The sequence below is a fragment of the Aotus nancymaae genome, unplaced genomic scaffold, assembly GCF_030222135.1.
Source record: "Aotus nancymaae isolate 86718 unplaced genomic scaffold, 86718_ANA_hifiasm-v0.15.2.pri h1tg000021l, whole genome shotgun sequence".
In the NCBI taxonomy this organism is placed as follows: Eukaryota; Metazoa; Chordata; class Mammalia; order Primates; family Aotidae; genus Aotus; species Aotus nancymaae.
In genome coordinates this window covers 15036262-15062790 of record NW_026988433.1, presented here as the reverse complement: position 1 = coordinate 15062790, position 26529 = coordinate 15036262, and the positions used below count along the sequence as shown (strand labels likewise).

Here is a 26529-nt window from a genome sequence, read left to right as displayed (position 1 = left end):
ATGACTTTTCAGAGTTAAATAGGTAGTACTTTTTTCTCAGTGATACACAATGATAATACAATCCATGGTATCTTGGATTCAATAAAACAAATGGCAGAGATACATATGTGTATATTTATAAAATATTTTTGCCAGGTGCAAGGGCTCACATCTGTAATCCCAGCACTTTGGAAGGCCAACGCAGGTGGATCACTTGAGGACAGGAGTTTGAGACCAGCCTGGCAAACATGGTGAAACCATGTTTCTACTAGAAATACAAAAAAAAAAAAAAAAAATTAGCCAGGCATTGTGGCAGGTACCTGTAGTCCCAGCTACTGAGGAGGCTAAGGCAAGAGAAGCACTTGAACTGGGAGGCGGAGGCTGCAGTGAACCGAGATCGCACCACTGCACTCTAGCCTGGGTAACAGAGCAAGACTCTGTCTCTAGTAAACGCATTCTAGTATATGCATTTATAGGAAAATACATAGGTATATCTTGTTATATAAAAAGGTGTGTTGCTGAAACTTCTGTCTTTAAATAGAATTTTAATAATTATCAAGCTTTTGCAAAGAGAATATTCTCAGAGGTTCTATGTGTAAATCTAGGTTTTAAAATATTAGGTCTGGCCAGGCACAGTGGCTCACGCCTGTAATCCTAGCACTTCAGTAGGCTGAGATGGGACAATCACTTGAGGCTAGGAGTTCAAGACCAGCTAGTCAACATAGTAAGACCCTATCTCTTTAAAAATATATATATATTAAAATATATATATATATAATCTCCTGAAGTAAGGACTTCAAGCCAGCCTGGCCAACATGGTGGCTCCGTTTCTACTACAAATACACACACACACACATACACATACACATACACACATGTGTAAATCATCCTAGAAATCAACAACATCAACAACTCGAGGCTGAGAAACCCAGATACAGTCAAATATTAAATGACACTGACTGATCTAGAGAAACATTTGCCAAAGATCTGGATGGCCTAGGGTGGTGGCTCACGCCTGTAATCCCAGCACACTGGGAGGCAGAGGTGGAAAGATAAGGATTGCTTGAGACCAGGTGTTCCAGATCAAATGACCAGGATGAAAATTTTTTTTTTCCATCCTGACAATATTCACAGTTGGTTCACTTTCTCTACATTATCTTTTTTTTTTTTTTTTTTTGAGATGGAGTCTTGTTTTGTCACCCAGGCTGGACTGCAATGGCACAATCTCGGCTCACTGCAACCTCCGCCTCCCGGGTTCAAGCAATTCTTGTGCCTCAGCCTCCCGAGAAGCTGGGATTACAAGCATGCACCACCACACCCAGATAATTCTTGTATTTTTAGTAGAGACAGGTTTTTACCATGTTGGCCAGGCTGGTCTCAAACTCCTGGCCTCAAGCAATCCACCTACTTGGCTTCCCAAAGCACTGGGATTACAGGCATGAGCCACCATGCCTGGCCTTTTTGTTTTTTTCAATTTCCCAAACCAAATCCATTAGCAAGTTCTACCAAGTCTGTTTCCAAAGGACTTGCTAAGAGCCAGGCACAATGGCTCACATCTGTGATCCCATAATCCCAGCAATTTGGGAGGCCAAGGCAGGTGGATCACCTGAGGTCAGGGGTTCGAGACCAGCCTGGCCAAGATGGTGAAACCCTGTCTCTACTAAAAACACAAGAAAACTAGCTGGGCGTGTTGGTGCACACCTGTAGTCCCAGCTACTTGGGAGGCTGAGGCAGGAGAATTGCTTGAACCAGAGAGGTGAAGGTTGCAGTGAGCCAAGATAGCGCCACTGAACTCTAGGCTGGGGGACAGAGACTCTGACGACAAAAAAAAAAACTTGCCAAATCTAACCCCGCTCCATCTCTATTCTCATCTATGCAACATCATCTCCTGCCTGGCCCAGTAGGCAACCTTCCAGCTGCTCTCCCTGCTTCCCCTCTGGCCCCGCACCATCAGTTCTCCTTGTCTCCAGAGTGATCAGTTTCAAACACTGTTAGAATAAAACCCTACCTCCACACCCTGCCCTCGAAATCCAGCATCATCTGAACCTCCCTGAGCTTGTACTTCTCCTCTCCCTGCCCCTGGCTCCAACACATTGGCCTTCTCTCTACCCTCTGCCAATACTCAGTTAGTTCTGACCGTAGGCCTATGCACCAACCATTCCCTTTACCTAGGAGCCTCTCCTCGGCTGGCACCTACCCTTATTCAGGTCTGGCTCAAATGACAACTGCTTGGAGAGCTCTTCTGAACCCTAGTCCATCTCCTTCACAACCCCTCACTTTATTTTTTTTACAACCCTATCACCATTTGATTGCCATCTGTCTCCCCTCTACAAGGACATCAATGCCTGGGAGCAGGGACCTTGTATATTTTTCCCTAGAGCTGGCAGAGTTCCTGGTGGAGGGCAGGCAGTGAGTAAATATTTGTCTAATAAATACACATGGTATAACTCTTTAAACAGAAAAGTAAAATAAAGCTGGGCGGGCATGGTGGCTCACGCTTGTACTCCCAGCACTTTGGGAGGCCAAGGCAGGTGGATCACTTGAGGCCAGGAGTTCGAGACCAGCCTGGCCAACATGGTGAAACCCTGTCTCTACTTAAAATACAAAAATTAGCTGGGAGTGGTGGCACGTACCTGTAATCCCAGCTACTCAGGAGGCTGAGGCAGGAGAATTGCTTGAACCTAAAAGGTGCAGGTTGCAGTGAGCTGAAATCGAGCCACTGCACTCCAGCCTGGGTGACAGAGCGAGACTCTCTTAAAAAAATAAAGCCCCTTAAACTATGATAGTGCTTATGCCAAACATTTCACATGAAATGCTGCTTAAACACAAGCCCTACCCAGAACTCACACTCTATTTCTGTGATTTAGGGATTTAATCTCTTGCTATTTCAGGTTCAGGAATCCAGGAGCTAAAAGAAGAACAAACCCAGTGACTCCTGTCTCTTAGAGTCTGGGCCCAAACTAAACTTGGCTACAGGGAGAGAAAGCCCTAATTAGTGCAGAACTTAAAAACAAACAAACAAAAACAGAGCTGGGGATGGCGGATCTAGCTTCATCTGGTATGGTACTTGCAGTGACCCTTCTCAGTGAAAAGGCCTATGAATCAGGGTTTCTCTGTTTTCTCCTTCTGTCTCACTCTGCCGCCCAGGCTGGAGTGCAGTGGTGCGATCTCGGCTCACTGCAACCTCTGCCTCCCAGGTTCAAGCGATTCTCCTGCCTCAGCCTCCCGAATAGCTGAGATTATAGCCATGCACCACCACACTAGGCTACTTTTTTGCATTTTTAGTAGAGATGAGGTTTCACCATGTTGGCCAGGCTGGTCTCGAACTCCTAACCTTAGGTGATGCGCCTGCTTCTGCCTCCCAAAGTGCTGGGATTACAGGCACGAGTCACCATGTCTGGCCTCTTCTTTTTTAAAATATATTAAAATCGTATATATTATGGCATATAACATGTTTTGATATATGTATACATTGTGGAATAGCTCAGCCAAGCTCATTACCATATATGCATTACCTCACATACTTATTTTTGTGTGGTGAGAACACTTAAAATCTACTCTTAGCAAATTTCAAGTATATCTCATATATACCTATATATATAGTTGGGGGTGGGTTATTTTTGGGTTTTGGTCATTTTTGAAAGAGTCTTATGCCGTCACCCAGGCTGGGGTGCAGTGGCTTGATCACAGCTCACTGCAGCCTCAACCTCCCACCCAGGTTCAGGTGCTCCTCCCGCCTCAGCCTCCCATGTATCTGGGACTACAGGGGCATACCACCAGACTCAGTTCATTTTCCTTTTTTTTTACTTAAATTTTTAGTAGAGATGGGGTCTTGCTATGTTGACCAAGTTGGTTTTGATCTCCTGAGCTCAAGCAATCCTCCAGCAGGCATGAGCCATCGCACCTGGCCCTGGATCAGAGTTTTCTAGTTAAACAATAGGATGTGTTTGGACAATCAGGCTGAATGGAAAGATTATTTATTATAAGCCTCTTCTAGGCGAGGCAGTTAGCCTGAACAGAGATGAAAGCTACGACCCCAGCCAGCAGGAAGCTAGGTGGCTTTTCCTGTCTCAGGATGTGTACATTAGATATTCCACCGGCCCCAAAAGCTTTCCTCAGTTGCTCCATCTTATCATTCAGGGATTGGTCCTCATGTCAGAGACCATCCTGGCCTCACTATCAAAAGTGACCATTCACTTTCCTTTTTTTTTTTTCTTGAGACAGGGTCTCACTCTGTTGCCCAGGCTGGAATGCAGTGGCACAATCATGGCTCACTGCAACTTCGACCTCCCCAGGCTCAGATGATCCTCCCAGCTCAGCCTCCCCAGTAGCTGGGACTATAGGTGCCTTCCACCATGTAGGCACCTATAGTTCTGTATTTTTTGTAGAGATGGGGTTTCATCATGCTGCCCAGACTGGTCTCAAACTCCTGGGCTCAAACGATCTACCCAAGTTGGCCTCCCAGAGTGCTGAGACTATAGGCGTGGGCCATGGCACCCAGCACCATTCACTTTCCTTTAAACATTTGATTTTCTTTATAATATTCCCTTAGATATTTTCTTTTCCTTTCTTTCCTTTCTTTCTTTTTTGAAATGGAGTTTTGCTCTTATTGCCCAGGCTGGAGTGATCTCGGCTCACTGCAACCTCCACCTCCTGGGTGCAAGTGATTCTCCTGAGTAGCTGGGATTACAGGCATATGCCAACACCCCTGGTTAATTTTGTATTTTAGTAGAGATGGCATTTCATTATGTTGGTGAGGCTGACCTCAAGTGATCTGCCCACCTCAGCTTCCCAAAGTGCTGGGATTACAGGGGTGAGCCTCCCCAGCGCACTTGATCGAAATTTTCTTGATTCTGTCCTTTTTAAGTATTTATTATCTATCTCTTCCTCAACCCACACAGACTTGCCCATTCACTGCTATTGGGCTATGCTGTCTAAGAGGGAAATCACATGTGATTACCAACCACTTGAAATGTGGCAAGTCAGAATTAAGATAGACTGTAAGTATAAAATACACAACACATCTTGAACACAACAAAACCTAAAACAAAAGAAAACCTTGAACATTGGCCAGGCGTGGTGGCTCGCACCTGTAATCCCAGCACTTTGGGAGGCTGAGGCAGGTGGATCACAAGATCAGGAGTTCACGACCAGCCTGGCCGAGATGGTGAAACCCTGTCTCTACTAAAAATACAAAATTTAGCCAGGTGTGGTGGCAGGCACCTGTAACCCCAGCTAATCGGGAGGCTGAATTGCTTGAACCCAGGAGACAGCGGTTGCAGTGAGCTGAAATCACACCACTGCACTCCAGCCTGACAGCGAGACTCCATCTCAAAAAAAAAATGTAAAACATTACAATTTCTTTATTACATGTAAAAGTAATATTTTAGATATGTTGGATTGAAAAAAGAGTTTTAAAATTGTCACCTATTGTCACCTAGTTCATTTTTCTTTTAATGTGGCTACTTGAACATTTTAAATTACATATGTGGCTCACATTAAACTGGTTGATCAGCGCTGGCCTAGAGGGTGCCTGGCACATAGCAGACACTCAATAAATATTTGTTGAATGAATAAATGCATTCTAACCATTGCTTTGAAGATTTCAACTGTTTCCCCTTGTATTTCCTTTACAATGGGCTTTATTCCATTTGAAAAGAAGTTTAACTCTGGCCTTTTTTGTACAGTAACTTGGCAGCTCTCAACAGCCCTGCCCAAACTCTCAAAACGAAGTTGTCAATCTTCAGGAAAACCCCAGAACTAGAAACAGATTTCTGTTAAAAAGGGAGGCTACAGATTGCTTTCAGATTGAACTGTAAAGAGGCAATGGAAATGAAACGGAAGCTATAAAAAGATTCACATAGGATCCACACAAACAGTAGGAGCCCTTTTAAAAAGAATTCTATGGGTAACACACTCACTGAAAAGAAAGCCCTTATCTAGATGGGAAGGGGAGAGAGCTGCCTTTAACTCAATGCCTGACTTCAGCAAACAAAGAAATGTCATTTCCTAAATTAAAAAGTAACACCACCCCAGGGAATACCCAGATTTCAACCTTCCCACCCACAACAACAAGCCATCAGCAATCAGAATCCTCCAGACCAGGATGAAGCTTGAACTTGGCTGCAACATTACAATGAGGTTCTGGAACAAATTCTGAGCCCTAGGCCTTAACCCCTTTCTGAAAATTTCTCCTAAGGAAACTACTTTTAAACTCGGGTCCTTTCAAGAGCTGAAACTCCAGGAGTCAATTCTAAATCTATTCCAAGTTTCTATGCAGGTGGGGTTCCGAGGAAGGTCGTTAGAGGGGAGAAGGCCAAGGCGTGCGTGCGTCTTGAGGATTTTCCCCTTGCATAAGAGACACATCTTTCCTACTAAGATTTTATGTTCATCTGGGTTGGCCTGAGGTATATCCAATATCCTCTGACTTCCACGCTGTCTTCCGATGGGGATGGCATTTAAAAAGAACAGAGCCAAGGTCCTCACCTATCAGTGTATCCTAAACTTGCCAGATCATACAGTTCACCAGGAATTAGCATCTCCAGCCCCGCCCCACCTCCACTGAATTAGTCTCCAGTGAGAGAGGCTGGAAATAGATTGTTTCAACTGGGAACCCAGACCCCATTTTTACCCTAAGCTCCCAACCACCCTCCGAGGCAGGTACTAGAATTATCCCATTTTGCAGATACAAAACTGAGATGTGGGCGGCGGTGGTTCAGTGGCTCGTCCACTGTCACGGTCACACAGCTTGTGAAGGGCAGAGGTGACCCACATCCAGACCTGCGAGTGCGTCCCCGGCACCAGGGTACCCAGGGGCACCTACCCCCTTGGGGATCTCCGTTTTAGGGCTTGGTGCCCCCCACCCCGAGTCCCACCCGGGAGCCCCCTCTCTCCCGGTCGGGGGATCTCGTCCCGCAGAAACCCGATCTTCCCGATCCTGTCGCCGGCGGGAGTCGGGGTGGCGGCCGCTGACAGCGAAAGTGAAACAAAGCTGGGCGCCGGGCGCGCACCCCCGCCAGACCGGCGCGGACCTTCCAGGCCGGACGCCCCCGCCGCATCCAGCCCCCGCCCCTCCGAGCCCGCTCCGCGGTCGCCTCTCCCCTCCCCGGGAAGAACAGGCCTGGGCCCGGCCGGGCGGGAACGAGCGCGCCCGACCCCACTCACCTCCGGCCTCCATGGAGGACGCGCGCGGCCCCCGCGGCAGGCGGCGGGCGCCTCAGCCCCCCGGGCCGCGGGCCCTCATGCCGCCCCCGCGCCGCCCGCCCCGGCCCGGCCGCCGCCGCCCGGAGAGGCCATCAGCTGCTTCCCGTCACATGGCGGTGGGCGCGGGCGGGGACGCGCGGGGGCGGGGCGCAGGGGAAACGGCGGGCGGGGGGGGCGGGAACGGGATAAAAACGAGGGGGGGTGCAGCTGAGGGAAAAGATGAAAAATCGGGGGGGCGGTACGCTGACGGGATAAAAGCCGAGGGGTTGCTGAGGGGAAACGGGGGCGGGGAAGACGCGCGAACCTGATGAAAATGGGGCGGGGGCGGGGGGAGCTGAGCGGAAACGGGGTGGGTCGCGAACAGGATAAAAGCCAGCGGTTGTACGGGGTCGTGAGGGGAGGCAGCGCTGGATAAAAACGGGGAAGGGAGGGTGGTGAACAGGATTGAGGGAAACCGGGGAAAGGGGTAGACATAAACCCGAGTCGGGGAAGCCGGGCTCAGGGGAAAAGGCGGTGTTGGAGAGGGGTAGAGCAGGCTGAGGGAAAAACCAAGCGTAGAGAGCGGGGGACTGACGGCGGTGGGGGAAGGGGAACCAAAGGGGCTGAAGCGAAGTCAAGGGGAGGGGCAGGTAAAGATGGGGCTTTGCGAAGCCCGATGAAGGGGGAACGGGTAAAAATGGGGGCGGGAGAAACAGGGTGGAGGAACCCTGGCCGAGGAGAAACCTGGGGGAGATCTGGGCTTAGGGGAAAATGGGGAGGGAGTTGGGGGGTGGAAGGAAGGTGTAATAACCGGGTGCTGGGGGTCGGGGGAGGTTATGAGTAAGAATGGGGGGGAACGGCGAGGGTCAGGGGTAGGGTAAAACGACGGGGGCTGTTGAACGGCTCCGGTAATGGGAGGGGAAGTGAGGAGAAAACGGGGCGTGAGGGGGAGAGGAGGGCAGGGTGAAACTGGAGCAGGGGTGGGAACGACGTTAAAAACGGGGCATGCGGCGATTCGGAAGAAGACTGTCCTAGCTGCCTACTGCGACAGCCTTGTCTGTCCCTGTTCCCCTGAGAAGCCTGCTCTGCTCGTCTACCTGCATGGCCTCCAGAAATGGCTGGCTTCGTTCAGACGCCCCCTTTCTGACATTCCAGGGCCAAGGCAGGAGTCATCACGGAGACTTTTCATGCCTGAAAGACCCCATTTCTTAGTTGTTCCGGTCCCCCGTCATGTCAGTGGCCTGGGGATTTCTTCCTGAGCTGAGCTCATTGTCCCCAAAATGCCTCCCCGTACCCCACACTGGAGGGCTTCCCTTTTCTGCTCTGGGCCCAAGCTCTTCCCGCTGTTCTTAGTGTCAACTTCATTCAAGTCACCCTTCCGCCTCTCCTTCCTTTCTCCCCGCCTTTCTTCACTTGCCTTCCAGTGCCCTCTCCATTTCCCGGTCACTGGTCGCAGAGCTCCGGATCGCAGTGGTTCCATTTTAAACTTCTTTGGTTTCTAACGCAACCTATTTTCTACGGTAACTCAGGTTCCTGGTTCCCATGTTCTTTTCCACCATGGTCCCTCCATTTTAATGTTTTTGTTATTTTAACCCAGGCCCCTGTTTTATGAGCCCTGGGTACGTCCTTCTTGTGACCCTTACTTCCTGTGTCCCGTCTGGCCTCCTAACCCTGTTCACCCCTCTTGGCCGGTTTTTTTCCTTTTTTTTTTAGGACCCGCCAGTTTCTTGATCTCCCCCTTTTCTCTGGCTACCTGTTCTTTTCTCGCCGCCCATTTTAACTTCAGCATGCCACATTCTCACCCTTCATTTTCCACTGGATATTTCATTTTCTGTTTCTCAATTTTAAAAAAAAACGGCCCAGCCCACCCCTTTCTCTGGGCCTCCACTTTTATCCCGGCACCAGTGTCGGCCTCCTCCACCTCTGCTCTCTTTTAATCGCTAATTTCCCACCTCCTGAAGACCCCCGTCTTATTGTCCAGCCTCCCCCCTCCCATTTTTCCCTTCTCCAATTTTCTGAGTCTCCATTTTTTGTCTCCCAATTCCTTCGATTCCTGGAGTCTTCCAGGCCTCCTTTTTATTTACACGTCATGGAAAAAAATAAAAGGGTAAGGAGGCAGGGCGCGGTGGCTCACGCCTGTAATCCCAGCACTTTGAGAGACTGAGGCAGGTGGATCACCTGAGGTGGAGACTTGGACCAGCCTTGCCAACATGGCGAAACCCTGTCTCTATAAAAATTAGCTGGTGGTTGCGGGTGCCTGTGATCCCAGCTACTTGGGAGGCTGAGGCAGGACAATCACTTGAAGCCGGGTTGCAGTGAGCCGAGATCATGCCGTTGCACTACAGTCTGGGCAATAGAGCAAAACTAGATCTCAAAAAAAAGGGAGAGGGGCAGGGGGGCGGGCAAGGGAAGAATATTGTTGACAGTATTTAAAAAGCGGGTAAAAAAAAAAAAAAACTTTGGCAAGCTCGTTTTTCAAAGTCTTTTCAGTTTACTAATCAGGTCTCAAGATCACAAAAGCACTTATTTAAAAATAGCTTTATTCCATTATCTTTGTTAAAAAATGCATATGATAACCTCAGAACTAATTTCTCCCAACTCCCACCATATCTTAAAATGTAAATAATGGAGAAGGAGCTGCCTGTTTTTCTTTGTAGCAGTTCCTGGCCAGTCCCAATGTGACAAATATCGGTTGGCACTTATTGCATCATAATACATTTTACCTAGTAAGGATGTTTCTAAGTCTCAGTGCATGGGTTATTGCAATTTTCCATCCTGTGTTTTCCGGTGGCAATTACAGGCCTTGTATGTGCTTGTGAGAATTGGAGCTAATATCAAAGCCACAGAATTGTGGAGCCCCCCTCTGGGGTCCCCACCAGGTTTTGAGAGAAAAAAAGTCAGTTGCAATGGACCTGAAGTGTCTGTCTTCCTGGTTCTGATAAATAGATCTCAAGGTCTCTAAGTTACAGTACATGCAGATAAGATTTTTTTTAAAGCACAATGTAACAACTTGGACTTTACTATACCAACTGTAATCCATTGTCCCCATGCTTGTGGACTTGGGCATGGATCGTCTTAAAAGCAGTCCTAATTCTTCAAAGATCCTTAAAACTTGAAGACCTGGGCTTTATCTGACCCAGGATATTAAGGTACACACAGGACTCAGATATGTGACAGCAGTCACAGCTCAGCTGGTTAAAGGTTTATAGTGTTCAGCACCAGGACCTTGCAGCTCCCATTTGGTAGTGGAAAAACCCTCAAATATTTCCTATCAACAGATGTGTGTGCAAGAGAAGAGGAAGTTATGGAAAATATCCCAGTGATCTTACAAAACATTCTCTGTGTTCCCAGCTAGGATTTTTTCCCCCCTCAACAGTTTTTGTGTTTTCTTTTTTTAATCTTGTGGCCTCTGAATAGTAGACTCTTCAGTTCTGGAATTTGAATGCCAACGACCCTAAAGGAGAGACTCACTCAGCATTCAGAGACTTCAGAAGCCAGCTGAGTATCTCATTCTAAAATGATACTTACACTTTTGAGACTGGTTAAGTATGTGGGGTCGTTTGCAGCAAAAGACAAAAAGCAAAAACCTAGTAGAACTGCAATTCACAGCTATTCCTGCGAGGTAAACATTGCAGCCCACTCCTGAGCTCCCCAATGTCCTGAGCAGGGGACAGGGCATCCTTCTAGTGATTTGCTTAGTTCAGTCCCTTCATCCAAGAAAACAGATCTTCCCCAACCACACCTGCAGGGTTACTTAAGACAACCAGCTTCTCATTTTAGAGTCCCAGTTCCTAGAACTGGAGAAAGGAAGTTCCCCTTTAAGCCCTAGTCTTGCCCACTAGAGCAGATACGCAACATTAAAGAGTGCTAATTCAAGTCAGATTTCCATATTTAGCAAACATCCATTGCACCCTTATAAGGTCCCTGACTTTAAGAAATTTAGATGAAATCACAAAACATAAATCTCAAAACTATACAAGGATCTACTGGAAACATCAGCAGCCTAAACTCATCACGTTACTTTCATTCCAAATTTAGTGTTATTGATCAGTGTACCCTCAGAATATCCTTAAGAAGCAGGAAGGAAACAAGTTTTCCTCTTCCTATTTCCCAGATAAACAGTCCAGATGAGCTGGTTTGCCCAAGCAGTTCTTATCACCAGATACTCCATTATGGAATATGCCTCCTGCCTTCTTTCAAAGCAACAGGAGAAATGAAGCATAGGAAAGTCTGCAAGCCAATAGTGTATCACCTGGGAGGCTTTTATATAAATATGAAGCTCTGCAAAATGTGAGGTTATAATGAAAAGCACTTCCTATTACCAGTTCCCTAACTCTTTTTAAAACAATTCTATCTCCAGGGAAATAAAAATGGTTAAGACAGTGCTCTGATTTGCTTAGTTTAGTCCCTTCATCCAAGAAAACAGACTTTCCCCAACCACCCCTGCAGGGTTACTGCAGACAACCAGCTTCTCATTTTAGAGTCCCAGTTCCTAGAATTGGAGAAAGGAAGTTCCCCTTTAAGCCCTAGGTCTTCCTCACTAGAGCAGATACGCAACATTAAAGAGTGCTAATTCAAGTCAGATTTTCGTATTTAGCAGGTGATCTTACAAAGATGTTTTTCAATAAATGGAAGGAAAGATGTGTGTGCTTGGTTTTGTTTTTTGCTGAGGCCCAAACATTGCCAGTGCAAGCCCCCCGCCAGGAGTGCAGGTCGAGTCAAAGCTGAATGAAGAGCTCATCTTCAATGTAGCTTTCCAAGCTTTCAGAACAAGAAACAATAGGTGAGCAATTTCCTCGCCTATTTTTACAGGTGAGGAAATCGAGGCCAAGAGAGAGGTAAAGAATCGTGCCCTAGCCCTTGAAAGAAGGAAGCAGCAGCGCCCAGATTCAACTTCAGGTGTTTCTAACTCCAAAGCCTAAAGCAAACTGCCTTCCTCTGATTGGTTATGGTAGCTGAAACTTAACCTGTTCCAGGGATCAACTATTTGCCTGGTTTCTTGGTCATGAGCTCACCCGAGCAGTGATAAAGGAAGTTTCCCTATCACTCCCTTTTGTGGCTGGGGTAAGCTGGTTACAAACCTTTAATAGTGACAAAGGAAGACAGGGCACAGTGGACACACCTGTAATCCCAGCACTTTGGGAGGCCAAGGCAGGCAGATCACAAGGTCAGGAGTTTAAGAGCAGCCTGGCCAACATAGTGAAACCCTGTCTCTACTTAAAAATGCAAATACATTAACCGAGCATGGTGGTGTGCACCTATCGTCCCAGCTACTCAGGAGACTGAGGCAGGAAAATCACTTGAACCCAGGAGGCGGAGATTGTAGGTGAGCCAAGATCACGCCACTGCACTCCAGCCTGGGCAAAAGAGCGAGACTTCGTCTCAAAAAAAGAAAGAAAAAACAATAGCGGCAAAAGGCACCAAGACTCAGTGCTTCCCTTACCCCTGCTCCCTCCAAATCAGCATCTGTCACAGTAGATCAACCTGGGTAAAGCCAGGATTCACAGCAGAAGTGGCACCTCAGAGAGCAACGCAGCCTTCCTTCTCAAAGCTTTTAAACACCGTTAGGAATACTCAGAGCAAACCAAACCAAACCAGTGTTTTTCAATAAATGGAAGGAAAGACGTGTGTGCTTGGTTTTTTGCTGAGACCCGAACGTTGCTAGTGCAAGCCCCCCCGTCAGGGGTATAGGTCAAGTCAAAGCTGAATGAAGAGCTCATCTTCAATGTAGCTTTCCAAGCTTTCAGAACAAGACAACCATGGAGCATCCTCTTCTTCAGACTGGTCTGTCTTCTTCTTGAACAATGTCACTTTGCTCCTCACTGCTGTCATCTGCACAGGGAGAAATAAACCCAATGCTTGGTAATCAGAATGTGTTTCTATTTCCACCATCAGTCATCAATCAGGGATTTCTAGTCCTTTCCTGGTGAGCTACAGAATGGGATCTCATGGGCAAGGTGTGTTTTCCCCTTTTCACCTGTTTTCTGCATTTAAAACCTCTAGGCATGCTTCATACTGACCACCCTTCATGTCCTCGACTCAGGCCCCTGCCCTCACCTGAAACACCTTCTCTCCTTTCTGCTTATTCCAACTCAACTGTCCTTAAAGCCTTGCTTCATGTCCATCTCTTCCATAAAGCTTCCCCTGACCAGTGCACCCCTCCAGGCTCTAATCCTTGGCTGAGGTCCCATAATTTTTGGTGCAGTGGCACAATCTCAGTTCACTGCAGCCTCAACTTCCCAAGCTCAGGTGATTCTCCGACCTCAGCCTCCCAAGTAGCTGGGACTACAGATGCATGCCACCACACCCAGCTAATTCTTTGTATTCTTAGTAGAGACGGGTTTTGCCATGTTGCCCAGGCTGGTTTCGAACTCCTGGGCTCCAGTGATCCTCCCCTTTGGCCTCCCAAAGCGCTGGGATTATAGACATGAATCACTGCACCTATAATTTTTTTTTTTCTTTTTTGAGAGGGAGTTTCACTCTTGTTGCCCAGGCTGGAGTGCAATGGTGCGATCTTGGCTCACCACAACCTCTGCCTCCTGGGTTCAAGTGATTCTCCTGCCTCAGCCTCCCGAGTAGTTAGGATTACAGACGTGCCACCAGGCCTGGCTAATTTTGTATTTTTAGTAGAGATAGGGTTTCTCCATGTTGATCAGGTTGGTCTCGAACTTCTGACCTCAGGTGATCCGCCTGCCTCAGCCTCCCAAAGTGCTAGGATTACAGGCATGAGCCACCACACCCAGCAGCACCTATAATTTTTAAATGTATGGTCCATCAGGCAATTAATCAAATATCTTCCAGCAACAGCTTCTCTACTGCTCTCTCAAAGTGTTGGTTCAGTCTTGCTCCTGTTTCCATTTCCCCTGCAGGTTTGAGTTTGTTCACCTGAATTGGTCTTGTAAAGCTCCCTGTCTGGAGACACTACCTGTCTCACTTTTCTTCTCCCACAATAACAATATTGTGCCTACCCTGGAGCAGGACCTTGATAAATGTTTGTCAGTTTTTGTGTTGGTAGTAGATAGTAGTCTCAGGTTCTACACTAAAGTTTAGCTATCTTCCCCAGCCTTAGAAAACCAAACTCACCCCTTAGAGATTTCCTACTGGGAAGCTCACTGCAGCAGTTCAGAGGTTTGTGGGATTTTTTTTTTTTTTTTTTTTTGAGACAGGTTTCCACTGCTGCCCAGACTGGAGTGCAGTGGCACAATCATAGGTCCCTGCAGCCTGGACCTCCTACACTCAAGCGATCCTCCAGCCTCAGCTCCCAAGTAGCTGGGATCACAGATGCACATCACCACGCCCAGCTAATTTTTCTTTCTTTTCTTTTCTTTTTTTTGTAGAGACAGAGTCTTGCTATGTTGCCCAGGCTAGACTCAAACTTGTGGGCTCAAGCGATCTTCCTGCCTTGACCTCCCAAAGTGCTGAGATTACAGGTTTGAGCCACCATGCCTAGCTCAGAGGTTTTTTTTGTTTTCTGTTTGTTTAAGGAAAAAGAGCTTACCTTGTAGATCCTGGAATCCACTTCCCATCTGTTCTATGTTCCCATTCACCAAGGCGGTCACTCTATGAATGTGGTTCTGCTTGGGTATTTCTTTTGGGAACTCCTCTCTCTCATGTGCTCCTTCCTCCTCTTCTGCTGCAGCATCTTCCTCCTCCTCCTCCTCTTCCTCTTCTGAATCCACCAAAACCATGACATCATCCATGTTTTGGCCCCTAATTACCAAAGGGGGAAGAATAAAAAGATTTCCTATTTTTCCCAACTTCAGCCCTCACTGAATAGGAAACACTAGATTCTTTGCAACCCCATTAGCAATATGGAAACTTCCTCATGCACTCAGCTGGATGAAGTCATGAGATGATGGTGTGGTTGTAACCGCAGAGGGAGATGCTGCCACAAATTGCTTCAGATGATCTTATCTCATGCTGGGTTTGTTTTATTACTCCTTCCCTGCTCCTCGGGCAGGTGACCATGTCTCAGGCATCTACCAGTTTCATGTCCCCTTACAGCAGGTGGACAAATGGTTTTCCTTTTCTGAAATGCCCTCATTCTGCTCCATTTACCAAAGTCTCTCCTCCTTGTCATTATGGAAGACCCAGGTAAAGTCCTCTCCCTCCCCCTAAGGGCCGGAATTAATGATTGCATTTGGAGTTCACGCCCAGCGGTGTAGCATTTAATTGCTCTGTAGTTTATCTACCGCCAGCTCACTAACTCTGCCTACCCAGCCAGACTATGCATTTTTTTTCTTTTTCTTTTTCTTTTTTACATGAAATCTTGCTCTGTTGCCCAGGCTGGAGTGCGGTGGCACAATCACAGCTCACCGCAACCTCCACCTCCTGGGTTTAAGCGATTCTCCTGCCTCAGCCTCCCGAATAGCTGGGATTACAGGTGCCACCATGCCCGGCTTTTTGTGTTTTTAGTAGAAATAGGGTTTCACCATGTTGGCCAGGCTGGTCTCGAACACCTGACCTCAAGTGATCCGTCCACCTCAGCTTCCCAAAGTGCTGGGATTATAAGCATGAGCCACAGCACCCAGCGTGGACTGTGCATTTCTTCAGGAAGAAAGAATGCATGCCACAGGTGAGTCACCTGCCTAAGGAGCTATGTTACATTCTCATTTAATCTTCACAAACCCTCTCAGTGAAACAGATCAGGAGATTTGGGCTCAGAGAGGGTCAGGGATTTTCCATGGGTACAGGGCTTGGGAATGGCAAAGCTTATCATTTGGACCCAAGTCCACTAGTCCCAATGCCTTTTCCCACTATACCACACTGACATCTCCTGTGAGAAATAAGCCCAGGGAATGACAGGCTTATTGAGAGAATGGCCCTCCAATACAGAGGAGTAAAGGTAATGTTTTGCTACAAAAGATGGTCCCAGAACAATAATATCCTGTCATTATGAATAGGTAAAGAACTGTTTTTCCATAGGATCATAGAAAAGAGCACTTTGCTCCCACCTAGAATCTCCTTAGGAAATGAAATACACAAGTTCCATTTGATTCCTTTGCCCCTACTGGGGTTTCCCTTTGGGAGGGGCTTCTGGGCATGCTCAGAGTAGTCTTCCAAAACACCGTAAAACTGGCCAAGCATAGTGGCTCATGCCTGTAATCCCAGCACTTTGGGAAACCGAGGAAGGCAGATCACTTGAGGCCAGGAGTTCAAGACTAGCCTGGCCAACATGGTAAAACCCCGTCTCTACTAAAAATACAAAAATTAGCCAGCTGTGGTGGCACGCATCTGTAATCCCAGCTATTCAGGAGGCTGAGGTAGGAGAATGGCCTCAACCTGGGAGGTGGTGGTTGTAGTGAGCCAAGATTGTGCCACTGCACTCCAGCCTGGGCGACAGAGTGAGACTGTCTCAAAAATTACAAAAAGCAAAAACAAAACTGTAAGACCATGACTGAAGTTTCTTCCTTTTAGCTCTTTTCAGAAAATTAAATAAAACAAACACATGAATGACTGGCTCAAAATGTACACATTGTCTTTCTGTCTCAGTGACAGACCTGCAATGTATCCAGCCCTGAGGTTTGGTATTGTAAAAGAACACTGACTTTGGAATCGATTAGACCTGGACCTGAAGGAAGGCACTGCTGCTTACTTCCTGAATGAGCTTACAGAAATTACTTCACTGAGCCTCCATCCCCCATCTGGAAAATAGAGACGTCACCACCACCCCGAGGAGATGATGAAAGGGTTTAGAAGAATGCCTGATGAAACCCCTAGACCCATGTCTAGCACTTAGTAGGTCCTCAATGGTAGTGGCTATTATTGTTCTTATGAAAGGAAGGGAACAAAACAGGAGTGAAGACAGATCATAAAAATGGGTTTTTGATTTAAGTCTAAGGAATACTCACCTGAAAGTGTTTCCTACTGAAGAAAGAAAGGAAAAACCATTAATATCCGGTAACATCCACTTCAATCTCACAGATTCTTAAGCAGGCTAACATTTACTAGAGGAACAAATAAGAAAACTGACTCAATATGACAGGCGATAGGGTGTCCTGGGATGGTACTTAGGTGACTTATTACTGTACATCTTGACCCAATGAAGGAGCCCAGAATATGGAACTTCAGGTGGAAGTATGACAGGGGCCACCCTTCCCTAACCCCACACCTTTTCCAGAAGTCTGGAAGGGAAGCTAAAGGACCCGAGAAGCCCTTACCTTTCCAGCAGAGCACAGGGCTGTAATACAACATAAGCCCTGAGATAATGGCCAGTCCCAGTAGAAGGAGGCTCACAATGGTTCCCACAATGCCCCCAATGTTTAAAGGTTCTGTAAAGACAAATCACACCATTGATTCTTCCACCAGATATGTGTGCAATTAGAACAACACCGCCCTTTCTCTGCACAGAGTCAGTTCTTGTCTTGATTCCTGACCTTGGGTAAGGCTTATGACTTGTCTGTAATGCCAGATAAATATTTTATCACCCAACCTCAGACACAGTTTGTGGGGATCAGATGGAGCAAGGAATGTGAAAAAACAATGGAAAGTTAAAATCTCTCTGTCTACCAAACCCTGAGACTATTTATAAGGCCATGGTAAGTAAGAGTGTAAGAGTTATCAATGCAGAACAGAACAGAGACTGCAGGAACAGGTGCACATGTAAACATACTTGATGTATGACAGGGTGGTGAGCAAAGGAAGCACTAGTTAAGAAATGGTACTAGAACAAATGGTGATTCATGTTGGGGAAAAAAAAGAAAGAAACAGCCGGGCACAGTGGTTCATGCCTGTAATCCCAGCACTTTGGGAGGCCGAGGCAGGTGGATCACCTGAAGTCAGGAGTTAAAGATCAGCCTGGCCAACATGGTGACACTCCATTTCTGCGAAAAATACAAACATTAGCTGGCTGTGGTGGCACGCGCCTGTAATCCCAGCTACTCAGGAAGCTGACACATGAGAATAGCTTGAATCTGGGAGGTGGAGGTTGCAGTGAGCCAATATCGTGCCACTGCACTCCAGCCTGGGTGAGAGTGAAACTCTGCAAAAGAAAGAGAGAAAAGAGAGAGAGAAACTTGAGACTACATATGTATGGTAACAATTTTGTGTGTTTGTGTTTTGTTTTTTAGTTTTTGTTTTTTGGGTTTTTTTGTTTTGTTTTGTTTTGAGATGGAGTTTCACTGTTGTTGCCCAGGCTGAAGTGCAATAGCACGATCTCACCTCACCGCAACCTCTGCCTCCCAGGTTCAAGCGATTTTCCTGCCTCAGCCTCTTGAGTGGCTGAGATTACAGGCACACGTCACCACACCTGGATAATTTTTGTATTTTTAGTAGAGAGGGGGTGTTACCATGTTGGCCAGGCTAATCTTGAACTCCTGACCATATTGGTCAGGCTGGTCTTGAACGCCTGACCTCGTGATCTGCCCGGCTCAGCCTTCCAAAGTGTTGGGATTACAGGCATGAGCCACTGCAACTGGCCTTGTCTTTTTTTTAAAGAGCAGTTTTGTTTTGTTTTGTTTTGTTTTTTGGTGGGGGCAGTTTTCTTTTGAGACAGGGTCTTACTCTGTCTCCCAGGCTAGAGTGCAATGGCACAAACTCAGCTCACTGCAGCCTTTACTTCCAGGTCTCAAGCGATCCTTCCACCTCAGCCTTCCCGGTAGCTGGGACTATACGTGCGTGCCACCACATCTGGCTAATTTTTGTATTTTTTGCAGAGACGGGATTTCCCCATATTGCCCAGGCAAGCCACAAGCAAAGCTGGTCTTGAACTCCTGAACTCTTCCTGCCTCTGCCTCCCAAAGTGCTAGGATTACAGGAACAAACCTCTGCACCGGGCCAAGAACAGTTTTAAGTTCACAGCAAAATTGAGCAGAAAGTACAGAGAGTTCCCAATGTACTCCCTGCTCCCACACACGCACAGCCTCCCCCATCATCAGCATCCGCACCAGAGTGGTACAGTTGTTACAATAGACAAACCTGCACTGACATCATTATCACTCAAAATCTATAGTTTGCACTAGGGTTCATTCCTGATGTTCAACACTCCACAGATTTAGACAAATGTATGACATGTATACATCACTATGATATCATACAGCGTATTTTCACCGCCCTACAAATCCGCTGTGCTCTGCCTATTCCAACCCCTGCCCCCTCACCAACTCCTGGGAGCCACTGATCTTTTATTATCTCCATAGTTTTGCCTTTTCCAGAATGTCATATAGTTGGAATCATGCTGTTAGTACCCACAAAAAAATTTTAAAATTCAAAACTAACAACATATTATTTAGAAATCTGAATACACGGCCAGGCACGCTGGCTCACACTCGTAAAAACTGAAACACACACAAAGTAAAAAGAAGAAAAAAAAATGAAAGAGAGAAAGAAGATGGAAGGAAGGAATGGGGGAGGAAGGGAAATAAAAGAGAAAAGGAAAGGAAATAAGAGAAAAGAAAAAAGAGGAAGGCAGGAAAGGAAAAAGGGAGACGAGAAAAGGCAAGGGAAGAGGGAAAGGAAGAAAGAAGGAGACCAGGTGTGGTGGCTTATGGCTGCAATCGCAACACTTTGGGAGGTTGAGATGGGAGGCTCACTTGACGCCAGGAGTTTAAGACCAACCTGGTCAACATAGAGAGAACCCATCTCCATAAAAAATAAAACAAAAAGAGAAAAGTATGGACATATATAGTAAAAAATATTTTAAAAATAAAACAAAAAATTCAGGATCATGGTTACCTTTCAAGAGAGGCCCAGATTGAGACTAGTCCTACACGGAGGGTGGCCAGATAAAATTCAGTATGCCCAGTGAAATTTGGATTTCAGATAAATGATGAATAGTTTTTTAGTGTAAGTATGTCCCATGAAGTATTTGAGACATACTTATACTTAAAAAAAAAAAGCACTTTTTATTTTTCTAAACTCAAATTTAAGTGGGCATCCTGTTTTTAAAGTTCTTTCGTTATTTTCTTTTTTTTTTCAACAGAGTCTCGCTCTGTTGCACAGGCTGGAGTAAAATGGCGTGATCTCGGCTCATTGCAACCTTTGCCTCCTAGGTTCAAGTGATTCTCCTGCCTCAGCCTCCCAAGTAGCTGAGATTACAGGCACCTGCCACCATGCCCAGCTAATGGTCTCGAACTTCCAACTTCAGGTGATCTGCTCATCTCAGCCTCCCAAGTAAATTTTGTATTTTTAGTAGAGATGGGGTTTTATCATGTTGGTCAGGCTGGTCTTGAACTCCTGGCCTCAAGTGATCCAGCTGCCTCGGATTCCCAAAGTGCTGGGATTACAGGCCTGAGCAAGCGCCCAGCCCTACTGTTGTTTTCTTAAACCTGGTTCTGTGACAAACAAGTAACCTAATGCATGTTCGTACTGTTCTGTATCCTAAATGAGATGAGTTTCTTAGGTGTTCATTTTGCTCTTATGCTTCCCAACTGACATACACTAGATATCTATTCTTTGGTGTGTACAGGTAGTATGTAATTATTGTTCCCTATGCAAATGTTACCGAGTAGGTTTGGATAGTAATTTCTTCCAGACACCTTGTCAAGCCATAAGCAAGCAGATATGCCTTCTCCCAGTTGGCAGTGACAGGCACCAGGCTGTCCCCAGCCTAGTGCTGGGTGCTCTGAAGCTCTGAACCCTCCTCTTTCAGGCCCAGTTCCAACACTCACCTTTTACACTCAGCCAGATGTCCACCTCCCTCACCCCAACGGGGTTGTCAGCCCGGCAGACATAGTAGCCCTCGTCCAGGTCCTGGGAGCAGTTATGGATGGTGAGGGTAGAGTTCTGGCCGTCCTGGGTAATGAGATGGCGGCTGCTGGACTGGATGACCACCTCGGGCTGGGTAAGGTTCCTCAGCCACAGGATCTTGGCAGGGGGGTAGGCCCCAGACACCTGGCAGGTGAGCGTCACATTGCTCCCCACGAAGCAAGTCTTCATGGGCTCAGAGAGAACAGAGGGACCCCCTGGTGATCAGAAGGTAAAGAAAGACAAATGCTTAAAGAGATCCAACTCACGGCCTGAGATCTTCAAGAAAATTACAGTAGTCCTTTTTTGAAGTGTAGTTTTTGCTCTGTTGCCCAGGCTGGAGTGCAGTGGCGCAATCTCAGCTCATTGTAACCTCTGCCTCCCTCCCGGGTTCCAGCAATTCTCCTGCCTCAGCTTCCTGAGTAGCTGGGAATACAGGAATGTGCCACCACACCTGGCTGATTTTTGTATTTTTAGTAGAGATAGGGCTTCACCATGTTGCCCAGGCTGGTCTCAAACTCCCAACCTCAGGTGATCTGCCCATCTCCGCCTCCCAAAGTGCTGGGATTACAGGCCTGAGCCACCGCGTCTGGCCCCAGTGCACTTTATCCATGATTTCACTTTCTGAGATTTCAGTTACCACAGTTAACTATAGTCCAAAAATATTAAATGGAAAATTCCAGAAACAATTTTTTTTTTTTGAGATAGAGTCTCACTCTATCACCCAGGTTGGAGTGCAGTGTCACAATCTTGGCTCACTGCAACCTCCGCCTCCCGGGTTCAAGCAATTCTCCTGCCTCAGCCTCCTGAGTAGCTGGGATTACAGGCGCCTGCCACCATGCCCGGCTAATTTTTGTATTTTTAGTAGAGACGGGGTTTCACCATATTGGCCAGGCTAGTCTCAAACTCCTGACCTCAGGTGATCCACTTGCCTTGGCCTCCCAAAGTGCTGGGATTACAGATGTGAGCCACTGTGCCTGGCCGATTCATAAATTTTTATCTTTTCTTTTCTTGCAGTACTTTTTAGTATATTCACAATTTCCTAAGTTTCAGTTGCACACTGTTCTGAGTCGTGTGATGAAATCTCGTACCATCCTGCATGATCCTTTATTTACCACAAGGCTGAGTCGATATTTTGAGAGAGAGACCACATTCACATAACTTTTATGACAGTATATTGTTATACTTGTCTATTTTTATATTAGTTACTATTGTTAATCTCTTATTGTGCCTAATGTATAAATTAACCTCATCATAAGTATTTATGTATAGTGAAAAGCACAGTATATATAGGGTTCAGTGCTACCCACGGTTTCAGGCATCTACTGGGGATCTTGGAGCGTACCCCTCGTGGATAAGGGAGGAACACTGTATTTCCTTCCTAATGAAGCAACTCCAGAAATTTCTTTTTTTTTTTTTTTAATTGTAACTCCCAGTGTTGTGGGAGGGAACTCCCACAACAAAAATACAAAAATTAGTGGAGAGTGGCACACTCTCGGCTCACTGCAACCTCTGCTTCCCAGTTTCAAGTGGTTCTCCCGCCTCAGCCTCTGGAGTAGCTGGGACTACAGGCATGCACCACCATGCCCAACTAATTTTTTTTATTTTTAGTAGAGATGGGGTTTCATCATGTTGGCCAGGCTGGTCTTGACTCCTGACCTCAGGTGGTCCACCTGCCTTGGCCTCCCAAAGTGCTGGGATCACATGTGTGAGTTACTGCACCCAGCCAGTGCTGGTTGTTAAAAAGAGCCTGGCACCTTCCTTCTCTCTCTTGCTTCATCTCTTACTATGAATCTCTGCACAAATTGGCTCCACTTCACCTTCCATCATGTGCAGAAGCAACCTGACGCTCTCACCAGAAGCCAAGCGGATGCTGGTGCTATGTTTCTTGCACAGCCTACAGAACTATGAGCAAATAAAGTAATTTTCAGCCAAACACAGTGGCTCACACTTGTAATCCCAGCTCTTTGGGAGGCCAAGACAGGTGGATCACTTGAGGTCAGGAGTTTGAGACCAGCCTGGCCAACATGGTGAAACCCTGTCTTTACTAAAAATACAGAAATTAGGTGGGCATGGTGGTGCACGCCTGTAGTCCGAGCTACTCAGGAGGCTGAGGCAGGAGAATCACTTGAACCTGGGAGGTGGAGGTTGCAGTGAGCCAAGATCTTGCTACTGCACTCCAGTCTGGGCAACAGAATGAGACTCTGTCTCAAAACAACAACAACAATAACAACAAAAAATTTTCTTTATAAACTTCCCAGCCTCAGGTATTCCTTTACAGCAACAGTAAATGGACAGACACAAAAGATGATTAACCTCATCTGTCTTCTTCACCGTTCCATCCTCAGCATCTAGAAACTGCACCTGATACATAGCAGGTGCTCAATTAGTATTTGTCAAGTGGAAAATAGCTTGGACTAGAAGCAAGAAGCTTGAGCTAAGCATCTCTAAAGTTTGAAACGAGTGAAACATAAAGAAAAAGAAAGGAAGAAAGGGAAGGAATTCAGGCAACTCTGACATCCTAGGATTTCTTTCTCAGAAGAACTCTGAAATGCTTCTCCCAGGAGAAAGGAAGGCAGCTGAACTCCAACCCCAAGACAAAGCAAAACAGACTCACTGATCTGCACCACACAGCTGGCACCCGCCTCTGGCCCAGCTACATGACTCGCGGCACACTTGAACTTCTTGCCATCCGACAGCTGGGACTTGTTCAGCATTTCCACCCCCAGCTTTGACTTCCCCACGATTACACCTCCTGGCTCTTCTATCCACAGGAAGTTAGGGTCAGGGTATCCCCCATCCCAGCGACAGGTGAGCTGCAGCATGAACAATCCTGATGCCATCTGTGCCCGGCACTGGGGAGCTGATGGAGGGGGATCTGCAAAACACCAGAGGAAAGCATGGGCTCACTCACACGCTCCAGGATCAGCCACTGGGCTGGCTCTACAACTGCAGAACCAGGGTCCCAGAGAGATAGCAACTCCAGTTAGTGTAGCATCCAGTAGCTCCTAGCACAAATTCCTACCTGACAACAGTCAGGTTTCCAGTTTCCTCTGTTGGGTGTTAAATCTCTGGGGACCTGGGTCTCATTCGCCTTTGCATTTCTTTTTTTTAATTTATTTATTTTTTGAGATGGAGTCTCACTCTGTCACCCAGGCTAGAGTGGCACGATGGCTCACTGCAACCTCTGCCTCCCAGGTTCAAATGATTCTCCTGCCTCAGCCTCCCAAGTAGCTGGGATTACAGGCATGTGCCACCACACCCAGCTAATTTTTGTATTTTTAGTAGAGACAGGGTTTTGCCATGTTGGTCAGGCTGCTCTCAAATGCCTGACTTTAGGTGATCCACCCACTTCGGCCTCCCAAAGTGTTGGGATTACAGGTGTGAGCCACCACACCCGGCCTTGCCCTTGCATTTTGTATTTATTTATTTATTTATTTAGAGACAGAGTTTCACTCGTCCTGGCTGGAGTACAATGGTGCAATCTCGGCTCACCACAAGCTCTGCCTCCCAGGTTCAAGTGATTCTCCTGCCTCAGCCTCCTGAGTAGCTGGGATTACAGGCAGGCACCACCACACCCAGCTAATTTTGTATATTTTTAAGTAAAGACGGGTTTCTCCATGTTGGTCAGGCTGATCTCAAACTCCTAACCTCAGGTGATCTGCCCGCCTCAGCCCCCCCAAAGTGCTGGGATTACAGGCATGAGTCACTGCACCTGGCCTTTATTTTATTTTTTAATACACACAGGCTTTTGACACGTTGGCCAGGATGTCTAGAACTCCTGGCCTCAGGTGATCCACCCACCTTGGCCTCCCAAAGTGCTGAGATTACAGACGTAGTAGTTTTTGTCTAAGATATTTGTGTATGGTAGTGTTTGGTTAGTGTTTCCCCACCCTAAAATAAAGATTCACAGACCACTGGTTCATAACAGTGCTAGAGGGCCCGACGCCTGTGATAGCCACACTGGGTCTACAAAAAGAATGTATATAGATGGATGAATGAAGAAATAAATCATGGTCCATCTGTGCAAGGAATGGACTATAATTCAGCCATAAAAAGGAATGAATTACTGATATATGCCTCAACATAGATGAATCTCAAAATCATGAGGCCAGGTGATAGGCCAGGCATGATGGCTCACACCTGTAATCTTAGCACTTTGGGAGGCTGAGGCAGGCAGATCACTTGAGAACAGGAGTTCGAAACCAGCCTGGCCAACATGGTGAAACCCCATCTCTACCAAAAATACAAAAAAATTCTCTAGCCGTGGTGGCGGCCGCCTGTAATCCCAGCTACTCGGCAGGGTGAGGCAGGAGAATTGCTTGAACTTGGGAGGCAGAGGTAGCAGTGAGCCAAGATCACACCATTGTACTCCAGCCTGGGCAACAAAAACAAAACTCCATCTCAAAAACAAAATAACAAAAAAAAAATCATGAAGCCAGGTGAAAGAAGCCAGACTCCAAAAGCCCCATGTATGATTCATTCATATGAAGTGTCCAGAACAGTCAAACCCACAGGAACAGAATGCAGATTGGGGGCTGTCCAGGTCTTAGGAAAAGAGGGAATGACAGTGACTGCTTATGGGTACAGGGTTTCCATTTGGGATGACAAAAATGTTTTGGAGGGCTGGGCGTGGTTGCTCATGCCTGTAATCCCAGCACTTTAGGAGGCTGAGGCAAGCAAATCACTTGAGCTCAGAAGTGTGAGACCAGCCTGGCCAACATGGTGAAACCCAATCTCTACTAAAATACAAAATTAGCCAGGCATGGTGGCACACACCTGTAATCCCAGCTACTCGGGAGGCTGAGGAAGGAGAATCACTTGAACCTGGAAGGCAGAGGTTGCGGTGAGCCAAGATCGTGACTTTGCACTCCAGCCTGAGCAGCAAGTGTGAAACTCCCTCTCAAAAAAAAAAAAAAAAGACAAATGGGAGAGGCACAAACATGCAGGTCCTAAAGGATTAAGGGGAAGAAGTGGGGCAGAGGAGCACTGCTTACGCACAATAGACCAGGAGCTCGGTGGTCACCTTTCGATGTTTCCTGCTGAGCAGATTCAAGGCCAAACAGGTATAGTTCCCTTGGAGGTTTGGCGACATCAGTAACAGTGAGAAAGAGTTGACTGTCACGTTGTGGCCGAAAAACTCGCTGCTGGAATTCAGGGCCTGGAACCACCATTCAACCATTGGGGGAGGCCAGGAGGTGCTATTGCAGCTGAAGTCCACCTGGGAACCCTTGGCTGCGTAGAGGGTGCCATTGGGGAGTGTGCCGGTGGCTGAGATGTGAACCTCAATCTGATAGGGGCCGCCTGGAAATGACAGGGGGAATGGGATGGCATTAATCATGTAAGAGTTCATTCAATTGCCTTACCAACTCCAACAGACATATAAGCTATTATAGATCAGGAAACAGCCAATGAAAAATACAATATCTACCTAATACCATGTGATAGATGCTATGCCAAGTGCCCGATACATCATTTCATTTAATCCTGGGCGACTATGTGAGATTTCATTAGGGGGATAAATCCTTACAGAACAGGAAAAGTATACATTGCTCCTTAAAAAAAAAAAAAAAAAAAAAGCCCAGGTAAGATGGCTCACGGCTGTAATCCCAGCATTTTGGGAGGCCAAGGCGGGTGGATGATGAGGTCAGGAGATCGAGATCATCCTAGCCAACGTGGTGAAAC

At 46.8% G+C, this 26529-nt stretch overlaps 2 protein-coding genes across 4 annotated transcripts in view; both read right to left on the bottom strand.

Moving 5' to 3' along the window:
- Positions 1-8656, bottom strand: part of WSB2 (WD repeat and SOCS box containing 2) — a 33468-nt gene extending 24812 nt beyond the window's left edge. Inside the window, exon 1 of one of the 2 annotated variants that reach the window (XM_064379754.1) lies at positions 8579-8656. In XM_064379754.1, the coding sequence (XP_064235824.1) occupies positions 8579-8597 (19 nt within the window). In that variant the 5' untranslated portion in view covers positions 8598-8656. Of the gene's footprint in view, positions 1-7143; positions 7285-8578 lie in introns of those variants that run through there. The other variant, XM_021675497.2, reaches the window with a different exon arrangement.
- Positions 8657-9629: 973 nt separating this feature from the next.
- The window catches only part of VSIG10 (V-set and immunoglobulin domain containing 10), a 78218-nt gene continuing 61318 nt past the window's right edge, over positions 9630-26529 (bottom strand). For both annotated transcript variants that reach the window (XM_064379753.1, XM_012468986.2), the window contains 7 exons: positions 25846-26148; positions 23462-23722; positions 20769-21062; positions 17322-17432; positions 17013-17028; positions 14660-14871; positions 9630-12993 (listed from right to left, as the gene is read on the bottom strand). In XM_064379753.1, the coding sequence (XP_064235823.1) occupies positions 12938-12993; positions 14660-14871; positions 17013-17028; positions 17322-17432; positions 20769-21062; positions 23462-23722; positions 25846-26148 (1253 nt within the window). In that variant the 3' untranslated portion in view covers positions 9630-12937. The remainder of the gene's footprint in view (positions 12994-14659; positions 14872-17012; positions 17029-17321; positions 17433-20768; positions 21063-23461; positions 23723-25845; positions 26149-26529) is intronic.